This window comes from Mustela nigripes, chromosome 5 (genome assembly GCF_022355385.1).
Source record: "Mustela nigripes isolate SB6536 chromosome 5, MUSNIG.SB6536, whole genome shotgun sequence".
In the NCBI taxonomy this organism is placed as follows: Eukaryota; Metazoa; Chordata; class Mammalia; order Carnivora; family Mustelidae; genus Mustela; species Mustela nigripes.
The window spans coordinates 96,229,566-96,251,969 of record NC_081561.1 but is presented as its reverse complement, the minus strand read 5'-3'; the positions used below and the strand labels follow the sequence as shown (position 1 = coordinate 96,251,969).

Below are 22,404 nucleotides of genomic sequence, written 5' to 3'. Positions count from 1 at the left end.
CTAGACATGAGGTGGGCAGTCTGGGTATGAAGCAGTGGGGCTTCAGATCTGTAGTCAGGTATCTTGCAGTGATTGTCACTTATTCTCTAGGGGGAATTCCCCGCTGCTCAGGGAATCTTGGGATTCGTCTCCAAAGAGTTTGGGCAGAGGATCCAGACTCATTTGCTAACCCAGAGGAGAGAAGGGAGAGGTGTGGGCTAATATAAGAACAATCAAGTTGTTTGGACATTGCATTGGATGTTGACCTTCTGCTCCTGTTCCCACGTCTGCCACCAGATATTTACCTCTCTTACCCCACCTCACCCCCATCCCCCATAGAGATGTTTGGAGAATTCTTCTGTGGGGAAACTGAACAAACTCCAGAGAAAAAAGACCAATAATTACTAACAAATGTTTTCCCAGCAAACTTCCATGACTATTTATTTGATCAGCCCAAGCAGAGCCCATTCATTGATAAGCTTCCCTCATTATGCAACACTTTCAAGGTGCTCTTTAGTGCTTTACCCTCGAATATGAATTCTGACAAAGATTACAAGAAGAAAGGCTTCAGATCAGAAAAGAGAGGCCCAACCAACCAAAACAGTAAGAAGGAACCTGGAGCAAATAGAGACAATTCAGAGAATAGGTGAAAACATTAAACAAACAAACAAACAAACAAAAAACCTCTATAATTTTCAGAGATTTAACATGATGTTGCATTCAATACATAAGAACAAGATATTATATAAGAAGAAAGAAGATTAAAGAAGAGGTCTTGGAAAAGAGAAAATTCAGTAGAATGAATGGAATAGATACTGAGGAACTCTTCCAGAGGGAAAAAATAGAAGAGATGAAAATTCAGAGAGGGAAAAATAATAAAGCATATAGAAAAAATGAACCTGGGGACTCAACTATCTGACCAAGAGCATTCCATAAATGAAACAAAGGAAATGGTAGCAATAAAATCATATAAGAAAAAAAAAACAACAGGAAAAATTCACAGATAATGAAAGACTGAGTTTTAAGCTTGAAAATAATCATTTATTGGCTGTGGCAACTTTGTTCTAGATATGTCTCCAGAGGCAAGGGAAATAAAAGGCCGCCTACAGAATGGGAGAAGATATCTGCAAATGACATATCTGATAAAGTGTGAGTCCCCAAAACAAAGAACTTATACATCTCAACACCCCCAAAACAAATAATCCAATTAAAAAAGGGCAGAAGACCTGAGCAGACATTTCTCCAAAGAAGACATACAAATGGCCAATAGACATGAAAAGATGCTCAACATCACTCAGCATCAGGAAAATACAAGTCATAACTACAATGAGATCCACTTCATACCTGTCAGAATAGCTAAAATCAGTGATACAAGAAACAAAAGGTGTTGGTGATGATGTGGAGAAAAAGGAACCCTCTCATGCATTGTTGGTGGGAATGCAAATTGGTGCAACCACTGCGGAAGACAGAATGCAGGTTCCTCAGAATGTTAAAAATAGAACCACCCTATGATCCAGCAATCATACTATTTGATATTTGCCCAAAGAATACAAAAACACTAATTCAAAGGTATACTTGCACCCCTATGTTTATTGCATCATTATTTATAATAGCCAAATTATGAAAGCAGCTCAAGTGCACATCGACTGATGAATGGGTAAAGGAGATATGGTATATACATACATATGTATATGTATACATATGAATTATTATTATTCAGTCATAAAAAAGAATGAAATCTTGGGGCATCTGGGTGACTCAATTAGTTAAGTGTCTGACTCTTGGTTTCAGCTCAAGTTACGATCTCAGGGTCATGAGTTCAAACTCCACATCTGGCTATGCACTCAGCGTGGAGTCTGCTTGAGATTCTATTTCTCCTTCTCTCTCCGTCCCTCATGTGTGCATGCTCTCTCTATCTCTCAAATAAACAAATGAAACCCTTAAAAAAGAGAGAGAATGAAACCTTGCTATTTGCAATGACATGGATAGAACTAGAGAGTATTATGCTAGCGAACTAAGGCAGAGAAAGACAAATACCATGTGATTTCACTCCATATGTGGAATTTAAGAAAAAAAAAAACAAATGAGTAAAAGAAGTAAAAGAGAAAGACAAATCAAGAAACAGACTCTTAATTATAGAGAACAAACTGATGGTTACCAGAGGGGAGGGGGGAGAGGGGCAGGGGGGGTGGGTTACATAGATGATGGGATTAAGGACTGTACTTGTCATGATGAGCTCCAGATAATGTAAAAAATTGTTGAACCACAACATTTTACACCTCAACCTAATAAAACTCTGTACAAAAAATTGAAAAAAGGAACTATACACACATAAACACAAATATATAAAATGTGTGTGTGTGTGTGTGTAAAGCTTGAGTACTCAGCAAACTGAGGCACGTTGTTGTAACATTTCATAAGAGGAATACAGGTAAGGTCCCAGAGATGAGAGAGAGAAAAAGTCTGAGAAAGTCATAGAGAAAGAAGTGAAAACAGGTGAATGGATAAAAAAGATGTGGTCCATATATACAATGGAATATCACTCAGCCATCAGAAAGAATGAATATCCACCATTTGCACTGACATTGATGGAACTGGAGAATATTATGCTAAGTGAAATGAGTCAAGCAGAGAAAGACAATTACATAGTTTCACTTATACGTGGAACATAAGGAATAGCATGGAGGACATTAGGAAAAGGAAGGGAAAAATAAAGTGGGGTGGAATCAGAGGAGGAGACAAACCATGAGAGACTATGGGCTCTGGGAAACAAATTGAGGGTTTTAGTGGGGAGGAGGTGGGGGGATGGGTTAGCCTGGTAATGGGTATTAAGGAGGGCAAGTATTGTATGGAGCACTGGGTGTTATATGCAAACAATGAATCATGGAACACTACATCAAAAACTAATGATGTATTGTGTGGTGACTAATATAACATTTAAAAAAAAGAAGTGAAAAATAGAATTCATGTATGAAGAAATCCGTATCTAGCCAAACTGGCAATCAAGTGAGATAAAATATTAAGCTCTTTAGACATTCAAGGAAACACCTATTATCAGGAAGAACTTGGGAATATCTGAAGTAAAATGAATGATTCAGTCATTAATCTTCAGATCTTAGGGATTCGGGAGACCAGGAATCCAAAACAGAAATGTGTTAAAGGGAAGTTCCAAGGAGCTTCTGAGTAATCAGCCCAGCCTGAAGCAGGAAGTTAGGGAGCTCTGGGTGGGAAGAAGGGCAGGGCCCCCGGGCGGGGGAAGGGTATGAGTGGCAAATGGAACTAATGTTCTTACCTGATAATAATATTGAAAATATCACAAATAGTATTGATACAACTGCTGTAACAGCATATATGAAAAATTTGATAGATATAAATCTAAACAAATTAAAAAAAAACTAAGGCAATAATTAACTCCAGGAAAAACAATAAATTGAACAGGAAACGAGATATAATCATGGTGTATGACTTGGATCAACAGCTGTTAAATGTATATAGACACAGCAATGTAAACGGGATTACAAATCTAAAATGTGGATATAACCGTATTAGGAGGATGGGAGAGAGAGGAGGAAGTAGAGGTAAGGGTGGTGGAATAAGAAAACTACATAATGTCTCGAAGAAATCAATCAAGGAATAGCAGCCTGTGCACACTAGTTGTAAGTAGTGTGGTGATGATCAGAAGAAACGGCTAATACTCAGAGCATTTGCTTCTGGAATGAGGAGGGTTGGAATAGGAAGCTGCTGCTTTTCATTGCACGTCTATTTTGTACTATTGGATTTTTAAATTCTATACAGATATCCCTTTAATAAATATAGATGAAAAACAAGGAAGTAAAATTCTAGGAACACATGTTTTGAAAAACAGCTCCGCCAGTGTCTGGCGGTGACAATATAGCAGAAGTCCCTAGGAGCACATGATGAAAACCAGGAGCTAAGACTTTCCAGAGTATCTGAAACTTCCACTTGACAAGCAAAACTTTCCTATTTTTATCAGTGGGGAATTATGCTGGATTTCTCCCTGCATTTGTGGACAATAAAATAAATGTGCTTAATATAACCAAATATACCCAAACAGGTATGTTTGGAGTTTTTTCGCTGTATTCTTCCACAGTTCAACACCATTTGCAAGTTGTGAAAAGCTAGAGCACTCTATGTTGATAAAAATGTGTGAAGTGTTAAAAAATATACAGACTGGGAGATGGTATTTTTCTCTGACAAAGTCTTAGCTGAACAAAAAATAGAAACTTGCACTGTAAAATGTTGAGTCATGCAAAGTGGGTAAGGATTGTACTTCACCCCAGCTGGGGGTACATTTTATAAGCAAAGAATGTCAGAGAAGCTAGGCCATGCGCCAAGGGTACAAAGACAGTTCTGAAGTTCTCTGTCTGGGCCTTCTGCACATCACCACGTGAATCTGTGGTTTGGGCAGGGGGTTTGGTAGTCTGGGCATGGAAGATCAGTTCGATCCCAGGGTCTTTTATGAAGATTAATTATGAACCCCAGGGGGGTCAGGTCTTTCTTTAATCTTCTTTGCTCAGCTGTAGAAGCAGTTCAGCTTTGTGGAGTTATCAGGAAAGTCAAAAAAATTGACATGTGTAGTGACTAATCCTTCCACCCGCCTTAGTAATGCTCTTACTCAATGTAAAGCATATTCCTGTCAGCTCAACTGAAAACTGCTTGAAGTAGAAGTGATTAAATTCTGAAGTAGAAGTTGTTCACCTCTAAACACAGAAGAATGCCGGTACCTTCACCCCACATGCAGATATTGTTAGCCATCTTTTTGTTTGGGGAAATGAATCATGAGAGAGAAAACTGTACACCCCCATGCCTGATCACACTGTGCGGTGGGGGGGCATCTGGGGTTCTCCAGATAATGAGGCTGGGACTCAGAGGAGATCGAATTCTCAGGGTGTGTGGTGTGGGAGTCAGGGGCTGAGGGAGATGGTTCTGGAAGGATGATCCCAGGGGCTTCCAGTCAGGAAGGCCATGAAGACAAGAGGTGGTGCTAGGACCACAGCCAACTCACACCCAGTCAGGGAGTAACTGGGAACAGACGAGGAGCCCGTGCCGGTGGGCAAAGGGCTGAATCTGGGAGATCAGGCAGGGCAGTGGTTGGTGTCTGCAGATGTGTGGTGGGAGACCCTGGGACAGCACCAGGCATGCAGTCAATGGCTGTCCCCCTAGGCTGCGTCTTAGGTTGGGGGGTGGGGAGACAGTGAAGAAGAACCCTAGTGCTAGGAACCTGGGGACCTGGCAGTCTCCTAATGCACTGCTAAGAAGTGAGGGATTCTTGGGTGGTGGTCAGGTTTTGGCAGAGGGCAGGAAAACTGGGGGTGGGAGCGGGAGGTTGACACATGGCCCTCTGGCAACTGTGGCTTGGCCACGGGTTCTGAGATTGGTGAGTGACTCAGTTCCAGGTTGTACCACACGGAGCGTGGAGGCTGCTGATACTCTTCCTGCCTTGGGCAGGACTGTCTCAGCAGCAGCAGGGTGACTGAGCTATAAGGAATGGAGGGGCCCCCAACTCCAAGAGGCAGGGTCAGCAGGCAAAGGCCAATGCGGGCTAGACCGCCCCTGTGTCTCCCACATTCCAGGTGCTTCTGGGCCTTCACCCCTCGGTGCCTACACTCATTTCACTTTCCTGCCTAGGACACCTCCCTCCATGTCTGTCTGATGAAAGCCTGTGTACCCTTCCAGGCCTGGCACGAATATCTTTACTAGGAACTGCTCCCCAGCCTGGGATGGCTCTCAGGCTTTCTTCATCTTTACAGCACCCTCCCCCGTGACTGGCGTACTGCAGACACTCCAACATTTGCTGAATATGTTTGTTGAAGTCTTCTGGTATTTTCAGTTTATAACTGCTATTTAAATGCTACTTTTCACAGGAGAGAAATATTTTTGGAAAGTTATACTAGATAAGCCAGGTGACTTAAGTCCTATTTCCCTGTTATTCTAAAATAATAAAATTGAATAAATAAATTCAATTTAAAAAATAAAATTGCTTTCTCGTAGAGGAGGGATGGTACCCAGACACGAGCAAATTAATTAGCAAGTGAGAAAAACATTTAAAAATACGGAATTCGGGCGCCTGGGTGGCTCAGTGGGTTAAGCCTCAGGTCATGATCTCAGGCTCAGCAGGGAGCCTGCTTCTCCCTCTCTCTGGCTGCCTCTCTGCCTACTTGTGATCTTTCTCCCCCTCTGTCAAATAATAAATAAAATCTTAAAAAAAATTACAGAATTCAAGGTCATTATTTCCAATAAAATGAGCAATTATAGTTGAAATGGGTCAGATGTATACATACTTCTTAAGCTCTTACCTTCAACTGCAATACCTAATACCCGCTAACTTCTGAGCTAGTGATTAAATACGAGAAATCTTCAGGAAGTCACAGGTTTCTGGTGTCAGTGGTGGTTCCAGGGACAGAAGGTCGAATGTCTGTGGTCACTTAGGATTTAGGTCACTGTAGGGTGGTGGCTCAATTTCCCTGAATCTCAGCTTCCTTGATTTCGAAAATGAGACAAAGACTTTTCTTCCTCAACTTCAGAGGATTCGTGAAGAATCCACTAGCTGTCTTATGGAAATGCTTTAGAAACTATAAATTGCTATGCAACTTAGGATTCTTTAGGAACAGTTACTGCTTTTCTGACCCAAGGCTATTCACTCTGAGATGACTGAGCTATAATAAGGAGTCTAGCTATCTGAACTCAAATGCACACACACACACACACACACACACACACACACACACACACAATCTAGTGCTAACATGATTAGTATCTGAACCCAGGACATGGCTGGTGAACAAACAAATCTTCATGGAGAATACCGACGGCGGATGAACCAATAGCAAGTGGAGTCCTATTTTTATAAACCACAGTTGAGTTCTTTAAACAACTTCATTGGTCTCTGTAAATGGATAGTCCGAATTCCTCCTAGCCATAACTTGAATCTCTATGAGGTTCCAGAATGTTTTTGAATTTTGCTGTAGCACAAAAGCAACAGGAAGTGGGAAATAACAGTGGGAATTAAGGATGAAAGACAGCATCTGTTTAATCCAGACATTGCAGAATGATGGATTATTTTTACAAAACCAGAGTTTACAGTATATATATATATTTTAACCCACATAAACGTATTTGATTGTAACACTCCCTCCTACCCCCACCTCAATGGCTCTCCTGTAATGTAGTTTGGACTACTGAAGTCAATTGTACTTGGAATCCTTTTGATATTTGGGATCCTGTTTCTAGTCCCCAAATTGGGCATAATTATACATCTCTGTTCATCTGTTCAGGCATTATGTAAACTCCTGTCTGCAGAGGCAAACTATCAGGAAACTGCAGGCAAGTCTTAGAGAAAGTGGAGACACTGCCACCTCCTGGACAAAGTTCATAAAGAGCATTCCGAAGTGAATTTTCCATCTAGGAAAGGAACTAAAGGTTTTTCAAGAACTGAATCTTAGACTTAGTTAGAATAAAGTCTATTAAATCTCTAGACACTCATCCTATATCTACTAAATATCATCATATATCACATATGATGATATATTTTCATGATATATGAAAAAATGTCTGAAAAATTCAACATTCAGCAAAAGTTAATGGGAATTGCCCCAATCATATCTCAACAGATGCTTTCATTTAAAGTTGAAATCTGAATTCCATGATAATTCAGGCAGGAGTTCAGGCATAAAAATGGATAATTTAAAAAAAAAAGTCCTCAATGACTTGGGTGTTGTGTGTTTTCAGCTTCTGAAGGTGTCACTGTAGTAATATTTCCAATACATTTATTCCCTCTAATTGTTCCAGGAATAGGGTATTAGCCAGAATATAATTGGTCCCCTCCTCCTAAGTCAGAAAAACTATTTCTGACTAAAGACAACCATTTTATAGGTCAGCTGTAACTGTCAAAATTACTCAAGGCTCATCCAATATTCTCTCTTTCCCTTTTAAAGTGTAGAAATTACAAAGACAGCCTGATGTCCTGTTTCTCACAGACGCAGGCTCCATCTTTCTCATGTGATGTGCTTGCCAAGCTAATAGCTAATTATTGAACTCTTATCATATGTGAAGCTCTAGGCTTAGGGCTTTATACGGATTTGATCAGCTGTGTCTCTTGACAACCCTGAGAAGTAGATTGTATTGTTTATGCTTTTTATGCAGATGGGGAGAACGAGGCTTAGAAGGATTATACCTGGCACCCAGGCTGTCTACTCCAGATTCTGTGCTCTAATCATTATGATATCCCGTCTTCTCGACAGAAATGCATATGGTACGGATAGAAAGGGATGAACACCGTGACAGAGAGTTTGAGTTGGTCACTTCAGTATTGCTAGCTATAGGCAAGACAGGATTTGGAACCAGCAACCCTCCATGTAGGATGCTGTCATGCCCTCTAGGTGGCAATCGCTACCATAAGTAAACTGGGAAATTATCAAGGCAATGGAGGCTGTGCAAGGACTGCTGTTTTTTAGGGGTGGGGGGAGTACCCTATGATTGTGCTAACCAACAAAAGGTAGAACATGAAGCCTTAAAATATTCTGTTTGATGCTTTAGTATCATAATAATGCAGTCTTTAGAGATCAGCCACCAAATATGCATTTACCCTGAGTCACAAGGGCAGACCATGGCAGAAAGAGGCTCCTTTAACTCTCAACTCAGTGTTCTTTCCTAAAAGAATTGCTGTTCTTTATGATACATAGGCCAAGCATTTCTCACTTAGTATTTATTTTAACTCAATCTGGTACTTTTATTGGGAGATGAATGAATACTTGAATTTTTCCTGTAGCATACCATATTAAATTTTCTCCTCTACACATTCGCTATTATTTTCTATGTAAATGTCCTCAGATTTAAATACTGCAATGCATATGGACTCAGAGTATATTACTGTACTCCTACTGAGAGGTCTAAATAGCATTCATGCTTAGTAAGAAAATGATACTTACATTTGTACTCTATCATTTGTTATAAAAATATTTAAATAAAAACTTAAAAAAATAGGCATCCAGTTTATGAATGAACTCTGCAGATTTAGTATGTAAGTCATTTGTTTGGTATTACACATTTTTCCTTTGTAATTGTTAGTGGCGAGAATCTCAAGGCAGCCCACAAAAGTCTAGTAAATTCCCTATTGTGGTGCCAGGGTTTACATCTGTAATGGAAAAAAAAAGTTGAAAATGAATACTAATGTAATGCTAGTAATGGAAAGTATTTAAAATACAAGGGGAAAGAACTGGACACATAAGCTTTGAAGTCTCCATCCAAGCAGGAGAAAGGTAATGGGGGTTAACGTTAGATCATACAGTTCCAGCGTCTGGCTGCTAGGTGGCGCTATTGAACCATATCAGCTCGGTAATTTGCCAAGGCAAGGGACGTTCATTTAAGGACAGTTCCTATCACAGATACCCACATGTTCTGTCTTTAATGAATTCGCTTATTTATTTTGGTTTCTAACACCACTGGGATTTTAGTTCCTACAGAAATTATGACTAAGAAAAATGCTGGTGGCTCACGTGTCAGTTTTTAAGAGCTCCGAAGGAGGAAAGGCATTCACGAACACAATACTCATGGTTCAGGAACAGGTGAGTTCAGTCCCTTACTTTCCACATTTTGGTGGGTGACTCTGGATCAGCCTCTCCACTTCTCTGGGCCAGTTCCAGTTTCTCATTTTAAAAGGTAAGTAATGAGAAATATAATCAAGATTAATTAATCAACAGATCAGACTGTGTAGGCTGAACAAGCAAGGTCGGCTGCTCTTACCAGGTACACCAGTCTGGGGCTTGGTTCTCCCTAATTCAAACACAAAAGAAGGCTGGGTGGTGTTTACTGGGTGCTCTCTCCAGGGTACTTGCCTCCACATCAGCAACTACCCCTGGGCTGGTGAGAACCATCTGAGCATGTTCTCTTGGGTTAGTCACAGGCTAAAACTCATTTTTTTTTTTTTATTATCCTCTTGAGTACTTGCTAGTACAAATTTCTTCTGAGATATGCTAAATGAGTCTCCATAGCATGCAAATATTAATAAAAATATATTTTAAAAATTCCTAACAATGAAGCTTCTCAAATATTCTTGGTAGGGGACAAATCTACTTGTCAGCAATGGCAACGAAGAAGGTAGGGCAAAGAGTCAAATTATTATGTAGGGAAGTTATTGACTTCCTTATACGGTGGGTTATTGAAACAAGCGGGACCGTCTGGAAGGAATTACAGAATATCGTAACAATCCAGAATAAGCGACAACCCATCTGACTACCAGACATGACTATTTTTACTAGTTCCCCAAACAGTCACTGCAGCTCGTGTGTTCTCTTCAGTGATGAGACGGGTCTAAACACGTTTTGTATTGCTGGATGGGGGATTACTAAAAATCGGCACATTTACATTTTTTCAAGTAACGGGACAAGCACCAAAAAATGGTCTGGGAAAGGGTCTGCATTTCTTTCTTTCTTTTGTTTTTAAAGATTTTATTTACTTATTTGTCAGAGAGAGAGAGGGAGAGAGAGCAAGCACAGGCAGACAGAATGGCAGGCACAGGCAGAGGGAGAAGCAAGCTCCCTGCCGAGCAAGGAGCCCGATGTGGGACTCGATCCCAGGACGCTGGGATCATGCATGACCTGAGCCGAAGGCAGCTGCTTAACCAACTGAGCCACCCAGGCGTCCCAAGGGTCTGCATTTCAGTCCAGCTCTATGGTTGGTTAATCTACAGTGATTTCAGAATCACTAGATCCTTTTGTGTCTAAGATTTTCAGTTTTTCTTCCCTCTGTTCTCTTAAGCTATTCAGTGACAAAATTCTTCAATCAAGGGCCACAGCCATGATTTTGGTGGGCCATAATCTGAGAATTTTGACTAAACTGGCTGACGGGGTGGCTCTGGTATGAAATCTCTCAAGGGACTTGCTGCCACTCTTCCTTTTAGCTGGCTGACCCCAACGTGCTAGCCATGTGAAAAGAGGACAGTGGCTTTGGCTTCCAGAATTTAGACTGACGTTCCTTGAGACAGAGCAACTGTGGGACTGCCTGGCCGTCAATATCACAGCAGAACAGTCTCTCCAGAAGATGCCCAGGAGACCACAAAGAACTCTGGCCTAGAGTTCTGGAGACTCCCTCCGTGCCCGTGACTTCACTGTCGGGTGGGGGTGGTGGTAAGGGGCAGCCGAGGGGGGTGGGTGTATGTGGAGGGAGGGCGCGGTGGGCAGTGTAGGCATATTTCACTATTTGAACCACGGATACCACTGGACTGTGTGAACTGGTCATGTGTCCAGTCTGGCCGTGTGGAAACCTTTCACCCCCCCGCACAGGAGAGCAAGACAACCCTTACCCTCGTTTTCCAAGACAGCAAGGCTCAGAGGACTTAACAGACCGCTATGCCTCAGAAGGACAAAAATCTTTAAATTATAGGTGGAAAGATGGCGGCTAACATCAAAAGAGCTAATAGTAACTCAGTTTTTAGAAATACGTTCTACTTTAGTTAACATGCTTATAGACCCTGGGACCAAGGCCCCATTTCTGAGAGTCACGTATCTAAATGGAGAAAACAGCTGAGAAGTCAAAATGACAACAGCAGGTAAGTGAGTTCCTCGGGCTAAGGTTTTGATTTCTGATTTATTTGTATTTAAGGAAAACAAAGATAAAACTACCCCCATCTGAGTTCTCGGGCTCACGCCCCAGAGGCCGACTTTCCACAGGCTAGGATGTGACCCCACGAGTGACAGCAGTTCCTGGTCTGAGGACAGATGATGGGTGTGATATCAACTCACCAAAATACTTCCCGAATGTGAGGACAAGAGGACGTTCATTTTTTTGACAACTATGTGTCTCCAGGACTTGGCTCACTTTCTTCTCATACTGCCTATCACACACACATGCACACACACATGTGAACACATGTATGCTCTACAACAAGATAAAGCCAAACAGTGGAAATAACGATGAATGATCTCAACCTTTTCTTCAAAAATGTCGAAGTTCGAGGAAGACCCCCACCTTGCACTTGGGACTCAAGTTTATGTTTCTTCCGGAGCTAAAAACAGGTCACAAAAATCCTTTAAATTGCCCATTGTTGAAGGGGCACAGAAAGGCCTGGTGTAAAAAAGTGACTATGGTTTATTCCGCTTTTAGTGATTCATACCCCCTTTCCTGTTGTGGAGATACACCTGCAGAACACATGTGAAGGTTCACAGTCAATGTTCCCACATGCAGGCATGTCAGAATTTATCTCTGAATGAGAGAGCTGCAAGACTGGGGCAGCACCCACCCACCAGCCATGTTTCTCTTGCAAACCCTTGGTGGGGGCCTGGCCGCCTTATGTAACAGGATCCGGAGCTGCTCCGGGCCAAGCTCAGTTCACAGGGACATCGGTACGTGCCCATGACACAAGTGTGGCGTGAGGTCCCAGCCCGGAGGACCGGGAGGCAGCATTCGGGGGACATTTCCACGGTTCCTCAGGTCTACAAAGTACAGGGCTGCCTCCCAGTTGAGGACAAGACAGAACTGCAAACAGACCAGAGAATAAGCAGGCAAGCCTTGCGTAGGCTGTGGTAGATTAAGGAGAAGAGGTAAGAAATAATGCCGTTTGCCTTTCAGTATAAAGCAATAATGAGAAAAAGAAATGATGGATTTCTGAAAGTAATTATATTTAGGGATCCTATGCATTCCTTTTCTTGCTTCTGTTTGGAAACCACTCCATTTGTTAGGTGAAATCACAATTGCATTTTCAATTTGCCCCTCTATCTAATTGCCAGAATTTTATATGCCGGAGTCTTTGGTCAAGTGGAAGTAGGGCCCAGAAACGATAGTTAAGTGGTGGTTCCTTCACATTCCCGGTTCCATCAGTGGACTCCAGCACGCACACGTCCATTCATGTGCATTCCGGCCCCATGCTCAAGACAAGATCAACACAGATGTCGCCAGTTGCACTTTCCAAAGGGAGAAGTGGAACCATCAGGCCTCTCACACAGGGCAAGTTTAGGCTGGGATGTGAAGCTCCAGGTTTTGGCATCTATCGCTCATGAGTCTACCCTTCCTTTGCAAGGCAAGGGCAACCTCTCTTCCCAAACAGATTTCACTCCTTTAATGGCCCAAGTCCCGTTCAAGGGGAGTAACCCTCAAAACGCCAAAGAGCCTGCTACAAAGGGAGTTTGTTACCTGGGTCTTTGTAGATACTGAGCACACCCTTGAAGTAATGAGGTAAAAATCTTTCCAGTAAAAGCAGCACATCTTCCAGCTCTTCGAGAATTCCCACAAGCAGGAAGTTTTCATTCACGTTCAGTTTTGCTCTTTGAAGGGCCCACTCGCCAGGCTCCCTTGATGGATATAAAAAATGATTTTTCAATTAGAGATTCTGTTTCAAAATATAGCAACAACAGGCTGAAGATGTACCTCTTCTACCCACCACCGCCGTGTGGCTGAGTCCTTTTCCTTCGAGGACCAGTCCTGATGGGCCACCTCCAGGGGCCTTCCCTCTCCCACTAGCCTCGCCCACCTTCTAACCTCTGCCATGCTCACTGGTCAGCACTGCCTCGCCCAGGGCCCCAGGGGGCCCGGCCAAAGTATTTGTTAGAAAGAGGATACAGACATAGGCAGTTGGGTCCTATAAACGCTAACCAAGGGGTGATTAGAATGGCTTTTTAATAGAAGAAGCACACCACTAAAGTGAGAGGTTTTGAAATCATGAAACTTACTGATGTGCTATTTCTATCGAAATCAAAACAGGTTTCAGGTCATGTCTGCTCATCATCATATTTTTTTTTAATCTTTTTATTTTTTAAAGAGTTTAAAGACCAAAAAAAAAAATTTTTTTTCTTTTTTTAATTACTGAAGGAAAACAGCCTAATCTCATTTGCAAGGCAGAGCTCCAAACTAATAGCATTTATGTGAGTGGGAAAGGACAGGAGTCACAGGAGCTGGGCTCCAGGACTACCCGGCAACCAGGGGAATTTTGGGCAATTTGGGGCAAGCCAGGGTTCTCTGCTGAAAAACTGTAGTAACAGCATCTACCCACCCAACTCGAGTAATGGTCAAGGTGGAACAAGGGGCTGTTTTGAAAGAGTTTTGAAAATCATCATGTGTGCACCACGATATGGCATCTTGTATACTAAGATTAGGAAATCTATAATTTAAGAAAATACTTGAGGGAGCTAGAATCATGTTTCTCAGAATAAATATCTTCACTGTGACAGAAAGTGAGTCATCTGGTCCCAGATCTTCCCAGTGTCTGAAGCACTGACCGTGAACCAGGAGGCATTTATACAGGGGTGAGGGTTGGAGCAGGGAGGCCTCCTGAACTCATAAAGTTCATGAGAAAGCAGAAAACCAACACTTTGAGTTCCAGAATCCGGGCAGTAAACCAAGTCCAGTGTTACAGTAAACTCAGCAAACTCAGTAACAAACTCAGTAACAACAACGCCCATGGTAATTAAGCAGTGATCGGAGTCTGAGCAGAAAGGACAAGGGGTGAGCTGCCCTTCAGAAATGGTTTCTTCTCTTGGTCTTTTCAGGAACACACTGACCTTCTCATCAATGTTCCTTTCAGGGGCAAAATGTCACTTCCAGCAGAGGGTTTATTTTCCCCCACATGAAGATAACGTTCATGTGCATTACTGCCATTTGTTCTCAGGTGACCTGTTTGTCTGGTACAGTGGATTTAAACCATAGCTCAACCAGACTCTCCAGAGTCATCTGTGCCCCACCTCAGAAACCAAGGTGAGGTAGGGGAGCCTGGCAAGGGCCCCCGGGGATGCTGATGTAGGAGGTGGGAAGACCACACTCTGAGGGCCTTACTCTCTGAGTCAGTCATATTCTACAGAACGTCTTGCATCCAAGTAAGTCTGAGGGGCAATCACCAGAAAGTCCTTTTCCTATTAAGTATGTCTTCTGAGAGAAACACTACTGACTTTTGGCAGTGAGCACCCCAAGTATCAGATCCACTTAGACAGGGCACGTGGGCAAAGGCAGTTGGTGATGGAGTGAAGACACTGCGGAGGGCCAGGCTGGGTGCTCATCCCTGATCTTTACTATCTCATGGGCTGAGCAGTGACAGCTAGGATTTCATTACACATCTTTATGGGGTGGTCCTAAGGCCTCTGTCAGACCTTGATCTGTTAATTTCATCATTTAGAGGACATTCAGAGTCTCAAATGCAATCTTTAAAGATTAACAGTAAATGCGAACTGAATTCCAGAAGGCCAAGACACTAGGTGTGCAAGAGACTCCAACACGGTGCCAGCTGGTGGCTTTCCTGCCTTCGTTCCCCACCCTAGCATGCCCTGAGTCTGCGGTATGTTAAGTCTTTACCTGCATCTGGGATGCTGTCCACAAAAATATGGAATGATGTAAAATAATCTGGGGTTGGAACACTCAGGATAGTTCTCAAGAATGCACTCATTGATATCCTAGGAGAGAAAACACAGCCGTGAGAGGTCGGGCTTGGTCAAGTGCCATACAGGGTAAGTGAGATGGATACTTTGATTAATGGGTAAGCCTTAGGAGAATTCACAGATCTGGTGGGAAAACTTTCCTTTTGCCTTTTTGCCTCCTGTTCTACTGGCCAGGTGTACACGTGGGCTGAGCATTTCCAGGAGTGCTTGCTCTATTGAGTATATTGCATTTGTGCATTTCCCAGGGACCCGAAGCCTTTAGCTAGATGACAAGCATCTTGACAGCACTTCTCCCCAGGATACCCACTACCCACTGTACCCAGAAGTCACCAGCCCACTGGGAGACAGTCAGCACTTAAAAAATATTTGTTGAGTGAATGCCACGTGGCTTAATTCTTAGTTCATTCTGACTTAATCAGAGATCGCTGTACAGCCAACCCTATAGAAATATGTTTCCCTGTGTATCCATACATCCAACAAATAATAATAGTAAGTACCTACAGCACTCGCATAAAGGATTTTGTCAATTTTGGAGATGTAAAATGATTTCTAATGTCCTATTAGGTTAGAATGTGATGGGATCTCTGTTCTATACAACTCCCTCACTTTCAAAGGCAACACTTGTGATTGTTGGATTTTCTATTTCTCCTCTGTGAGGTTGAAGATTGTGTCTCTGTTAACATTACAAGAGCTTACAAGGGTTTGGCAGGTGAACAGAACCACTAAACAGGAACTTTTTTTTTTCTTTTAAAGATTTTATTTATTTATTGGACAGAGAGATCACAAGGAGGCAGAGAGGCAGGCAGAGAAAGAGGAGGAAGCAGGCTCCCTGCTGAGCAGAGAGCCCGATGTGGGGCTCGATCCCAGCACCCTGGGATCATGACCTGAGCCACCCAGGCACCCCTAAACAGGAACTTTTATGAGGTGGGTTGTATTGGATCCTTAGAAAAGGCACGCTTGGTGCTCGCTTCGGCAGCACATATACTAAAATAGAAAAGGCACGCTTGGGTCTTAAGTCTTTCTAAGGGGTAATGATAACCCAATTTACAAATAAACCAAGCAGCTATGGGATGTTTTTTTCTGGAGACAATACTGGCAAGGCAGGTCAAGAGAGGACATAACTCAAGATCATGGTCACATGGTTGACCATGTGGGTATGAGTCAGCTGATACCCTGTGTCTGATATGATCGGGGTAGGTTGTTATTAAAAATTCTTTTAGTTCAAGTTGGAAATCAGAAAAATGTGTTTTTGTTTTTGTTTTTGTTTTTGTTTTGTTAAACAACTGTTCCTTTCCCTCTCATAGTTCTTTGGTTTATATACCAATTAAATAAATTACACAATTATAATAACAAATTCAACTGGGATCAACAGATTTAGCAACAAACACTCTAGCTAAGTGCTGGGGTTTCCTGTGGGAAGCAGGGATACACAGCTCCCGGGGAGGAATACACTAGGAGCAAATGAATCCATCAGTCCATCCAGCGACCGGTTGAGCAAGGGGTGAGGAAGAACACTTTATTGTGTATGAAAATCCAGTAAAAAATGAGTGATACTAGACCCAAAATACCTTTCTAAGAAGAATTTGACATAGGAGAGTATACAGACCTTCCTCAGCTTATGATAAGTTACCTCCCAACAAACCCTTTGAAAGTTGAAAATATGTTGAGCTAAAAATCATTGAATAAATAACCTACGGAACATCGCAGGTTAGCTTAGCCTACTTTCAATGTGCTCAGGATGCGGACATCAGCCTGGGAAAAACCATTTCATACAAAGCTTATGTTATAGTCAAGTGTTAAGGATCTCACGTAATTTATCGAGGACTGTACTTGAAGTGAGAAAGAATGGTTGCATGTGTGCAGCATGGTTGGAGGTCTACATGCTCTTGACCTTCCCAACGGCATAGTGGACGGGGAGCTGCGGCTCCCCACCCCTGCCCGGCATCATGAAGAGCCGCCTCCTGCCTATCGCTCGCCGGGGAAGAGAGCCAAATTCAAAATTCCAAGTACAGTTTCTACTGAGCGTACATCGCTTTTACATCACCTTAAAGTAAAAAGATCGTTGTTGACCCATCTCAAGTTGAGGACCATCTCTAGAGGCATATCATTACTACGAGATTATTATCGCAAAATATGACAGAACTTAAATGTTCATTAATGGAGAACTGAGTCAATGAGAAGTTATGGTAGATTCCTACCGTCAAATACTGGACACTTGGGAAGGGGAATGAGGATTGACACATATTGTCCTGAAAGTGTCCACCATGAATGTTCAGGTGAAAACAACTGATCACAGAGATATGAAGATGTAGGACAGTATGAAGATAATATGCATATGTTTGTATTAACAGAAACCTATCTAGGAGGATAAATACCAAACTGTTAAAAGTTATTTCCGGCAGTAGATGTAAAAAGTGGGAATCCATTGAACTTCAACTTGATTCATTTCTGAAATGTCAATTTTATTATAAATGTTGTTTTATGTAAAGTAGCTTAAGTAAAAATTACATAAATGTCACTTTTCTTATAATGTGTGTATTTTACTTTTGTCTTCAGAGAAAAGGAGATTCGCATGTCGTCGAATAAATTGAGGCTTGTGTGGGTGGATGACTGGGCTTTGCCGAAGAACCCTCTGACTTCCCTTTTCTCCCTCACAGTCCTCGTGATCTCTGGCAGATGGTACCGCAGGGACCTAAGCCTTAGTGACACCAGAGGGTCCCCATCTGAGGGAGGGCGCCAGGAGCTGGGTGAGCAGCAGAGCACAGGGATCTCAAGACAGTGAGGGGGTGGGGTGGGGAGGGAGGTGATCAGAGGCACAGACCTCTCTACTGAGGTGGAGATTTCACACCAAAGGGCTTGAGTAAATTGGGAGGAGTTAGGGGGTGTCGAGAGATGTGTCCAGTACACAGTCCCTGCTCCCCCCTCCACCATCCCACCCCAGAGACCTGCCTTAACGAGAGCTGGGTGGGCAACAGAGCCACCCAGAGACCCAGTGTTTCTGCAGAGCTCAGTTTCCCCTGCATCACAACCGTGTCATTATTTGTTCAGGTGGGAGGTCCGTAAGAGCGCAGACGGTCCACAGTATCTCCAGCTAAACTTAGCGCCCTGCCTGGCAAAAGCAGGGGTGCGGTACATATCCAGCGAGGAAATGAACGAACAGCAGAAGGATAAATTCAAGACACACAGTGATCTTGGCCTGGAGCTTGCAGGAATGGGGAGAAGACATCAGTTGGCTGGTGGCGGGTGGACTGAGGAGGTGCAGGGAACCTGGAGGGTCATTTCCCTACTGGAATACACAAAGAGCCCTACAAGGTCACTTTATGGGAAGACATAAATTCCTAGTTTAAGAAGTGCCATTAGCAATTTTTCTTTTCTTCGATCACCGCACGTCCTGGAGGATCTCAGAGTTCCAACTGAGCCTGCTAGGGGTTGATGAATGGTGTTGACAACAACCATCCTATGGAAATGCTAAGGGAGGACATAAATAAAAGATGACTCAGAAAAAAAAAAAATGACTCAGGCGTAAGGTCAAAAGGAAGCAGAAAGTGAGCCTTGGAGACCCGTGCCTGGAGCTGCCTGATGCTTTGCCACAGTGATCAGTGACACTTCCCAGCAGCTCAAGGATGAGGTTCTGGCCACTCACACTGCCCACTCTTGTTCCTGGACCCTTCAATGAGTGGCCTTTAGTGGGACAAGTGTCAACATACCTGCTCAGAGTGTCCCGCTCTGACAGGTGTCACTGATTCCCTAGGACCACTCGGGTTCTCCTTGCACCGATGGTTGCTGTCACCTTTTACACTGGAGTTCTCTTAGTACAGATATTAGTGTATATATATATATATATATATATATATATATATATATTTAAATGATTATGCAACCTCATTTTTTCTTTCCACGCAGTGCTTCCAAGATAAGTTTGCTTTAAATAACTTTAATCCTAATGAAAGATTAAAAGCTTTGTTCTAGGATGGTCACAGTCTCATGTTAATAGGGAAATGAGGCATTCTTTATAAATGAGCATCCCAGATAACTAAGGGAATCCTTTTAATTGTCAAACGTACCAAAAAAACTAGATCAATTTTATTGAAATTTATTCAAAACTGTACTATTTGAAAAAGCATACTTTAGACACTGCAGGGTTTTTTGTGTATGTGTGTGTGTTGGGGGGGTTCATTTTCCACTTTGATCTTACAGGGAAATCATCTTTTATTGATTTATTCCTGAACGTTTCACAGGATGGACTGTGATGAATGATTTTCACCTTCTGAATGCGAAGGGGCCCCGTGGGCTCACTCACGACATCCAGACCCCAGAGTCACTCTTGACCCCTCTCTCACCTGACTCCACGTCCACTCAATCGCCGGGCTCTGCTCCGGTTTCCTCATCTGTCTTCTCTGACCTGCTCCACACCCCAGCCCCTGTGCAGCGCCTCTAGGACTGGTTAGTATCTCTCTTCCTTCCCAGCCTTCTTCCTGAACACATTCTCCATGGCCCCAGTAACTGAGCTGAAATGCACATTCATCCATGTCTCTCCCCAGGTTCAAAACCTTTGAATGACTCTTACTCTCAGTGCAGTGGGAATGGTAATCAGTTAGGGCACCTGTTGATAATGCGAATTCCCTGGGCTTACTTGCAGAGTGTTTGATATACTAGTTTGTCTCGGCTAAGGCTAGGATTCTGCCCTTCAAAAAACCTCTGATAATTCTGAGAAGAGGTCACGTTCCATGAGCTGCCAGCACTCTACCATTAGGTGATGCTATGCTTGTGCTCATCCGTCTCCCTCGCCTGGAAATTCTCTCTGCCTCCTCCCCCGGGTCCCAGCAGCAGGCCCATGTTTTGGAGCCATTACTGGCAGGATGAGTAGAAGCACACGAGAGTGTACCGAGCCTTGTCACTCAGGTCACGGGAATGAAGGCGGCCTCGACCCTGGCTCTCTTCCGTCCTGGGGCTTCACTGCCAGCCATGTCTGGCAGGTAGGGTCCCTGGGGCAGGCCCAGGGTGCCGCCTAGCAGGGCACAGCCTCCCCACTGTTGTTGGAAAAGGGCTCGGAGCTGGTTCTGCTCCCAGCATGCCCTGCCGGTGGCCAGAGATCTGTTGCAAGGAGGACTCGGTCATGATGCCTGCAAATGGATTCCCGCCTGCCCCCAGCGCCACTTGTCCCCAAGTAATCTTCCCCCAACCCCTTGGTGGGGGCTTCTCCCTGTGTCACCACTTGCTCCTCCTACCCTTGCTTGTTCTAGAGATCAGACCCTGCCCTGGAGTCGTGGGTTCTCGCTCCCCACACTCTCAGCCTTGCTTGCTTCTCCTCACCCCTCCATGGCCAGGTTCCTGCAGGCCTCGTGCCTGCTGCTGCGACAGGCCTGTCTGAAATGGAAAGTTGCCTGCTTATTTCTGTGCAGAGAGACAACTTGATAAATGCTTCCTCTCCTAGTTCTTATTCTGGAAAGAGTGGAAGGATGGAAATCCCAGGTGGAGTTAGTCTTATCACGAAAGGTGAATTTAGAGACTATTCATATTCTATTTACCCTTTTACATAAGACAGCGCCTTGTCTAAAAACTACTGAATTGAAAAAAGACTTGTTGGTGTTTTTAATGTAGTTCCTGCCTATAATATCAACTTTTTCTGTATGGCGTTGGAGTTTAGAAGACAGAATTTTTGATGCTTTTAGCAGCACAAATCTTGGGAAGCCACCTGCGACACTCCCCAAATGAGGTAAAGGAGATTTGGGTTTGGGTCTGGGCTTGGCGATGAATTAGCTGGGTGTCTTTAGCTAAATCATGCTATCTTGAGCCTCAGTTTCCCCAATCTGCATAACACACGGCTGGGCCACATAATCTCTGTCCATGAAACTGTGTTAATGGACCTGTTTCTCAAATTAGCTAACTTTCAAGAATAGTTTTGCTATCAGAAGATATAGAAAAAGTGGTCGTTTTTTTTAAATTCCAAAATTTGTGAGTTGCCAAAAGGTTTTCATTCAGCATTTACAATCTGAACTCCTCACCTTTCAGGAAAGGTAGAGAGGGAAAAGCCCTGAGGTTGGGATCAAACAGACCTCTGTTCAAATCTAGACTGTATCATTTAGTAGCTGGGGATTCTAACCCATGTATACTTCTTAGAGGCTCAATTTACTCATCTGTAAAATGGGGACAATAATAACCAGCATCCCAGATCCTTTTCTCAGATTGGAAATCATGTATGCAAATTATTTTTCCTGCCACCCCATTTTTAGGAATATTCCATCATCTTCAGCTTCTCAATTTCTCTTTCCTTTAGCTTATATTTAAAAACATGGTTACTGGTGATCGCAATAGTTTTAAAATAGTGACATCAGCTAACTCAGAGAGAAAACACAGAGGAAGGAAAACAAGGAAATATGAAACATGCTATTTGTGGTGAGCCAAAATAACAAGATAATCTGATGGAAAAACAAAACACTATTATGCAATTACTTCTCATGATAACTCATTCTACTCTGCACATGAAACAAGGTAATGATATTTGGCATAAAAAAGCTCTTTTTCTATGTGGATTGAACATTGATCTGGGATCCAGTCTTCACATGCTAAGAACACAGACAGCAGAAAAAAGTTGAATGGTAAAGTAAAAGACACACTGGAGGACAGCTTATGGTGCTGGAGGTGATTCCCAATCCAACATGGCCATGTTGGAAGTGGGACAGAGAAAAATTCCCAAGTATCAGTCACCATGGTAGCAGTACCTGAATTCTTGCCCTGTAGATGGACCTTGGTAATCAGATCTCAAACTTGATGGTTTAGTCAATTTGGAGAAATGGAATAGGTGCGGTTTTAGCCAAGTTTTATTGCACCATACATTCTTCCTTGCAAGTCTTTTTAAGCCTTATAAAGAAATCTGAACCAGAACCAGAAAAGTTAAGTAAGACTTTTTAGTGGGGCTTAATGGGCTTGAAAGTGGCAGATGGCCAGACACCAATGTTCTCTCGTTTCTTGCTCATGCCAGGCATGAATTACTGATGACATGCTCTTTCTGGTAGCAATGGGAAGTGTCCTTCAGAATCCTCCTCAA

The 22,404-nt window shown here is 43.0% G+C and overlaps 1 protein-coding gene across 1 annotated transcript in view; it reads right to left on the bottom strand.

The window, feature by feature from the left end:
* Positions 1-22,404, bottom strand: part of UST (uronyl 2-sulfotransferase) — a 298,377-nt gene that overhangs the window by 35,913 nt on the left and 240,060 nt on the right. The window contains exons 6-7 of the mRNA XM_059400914.1: positions 15,274-15,371; positions 13,126-13,283 (exon numbers count right to left, since the gene is read on the bottom strand). Of these exons, the coding sequence (XP_059256897.1) occupies positions 13,126-13,283; positions 15,274-15,371 (256 nt within the window). The remainder of the gene's footprint in view (positions 1-13,125; positions 13,284-15,273; positions 15,372-22,404) is intronic.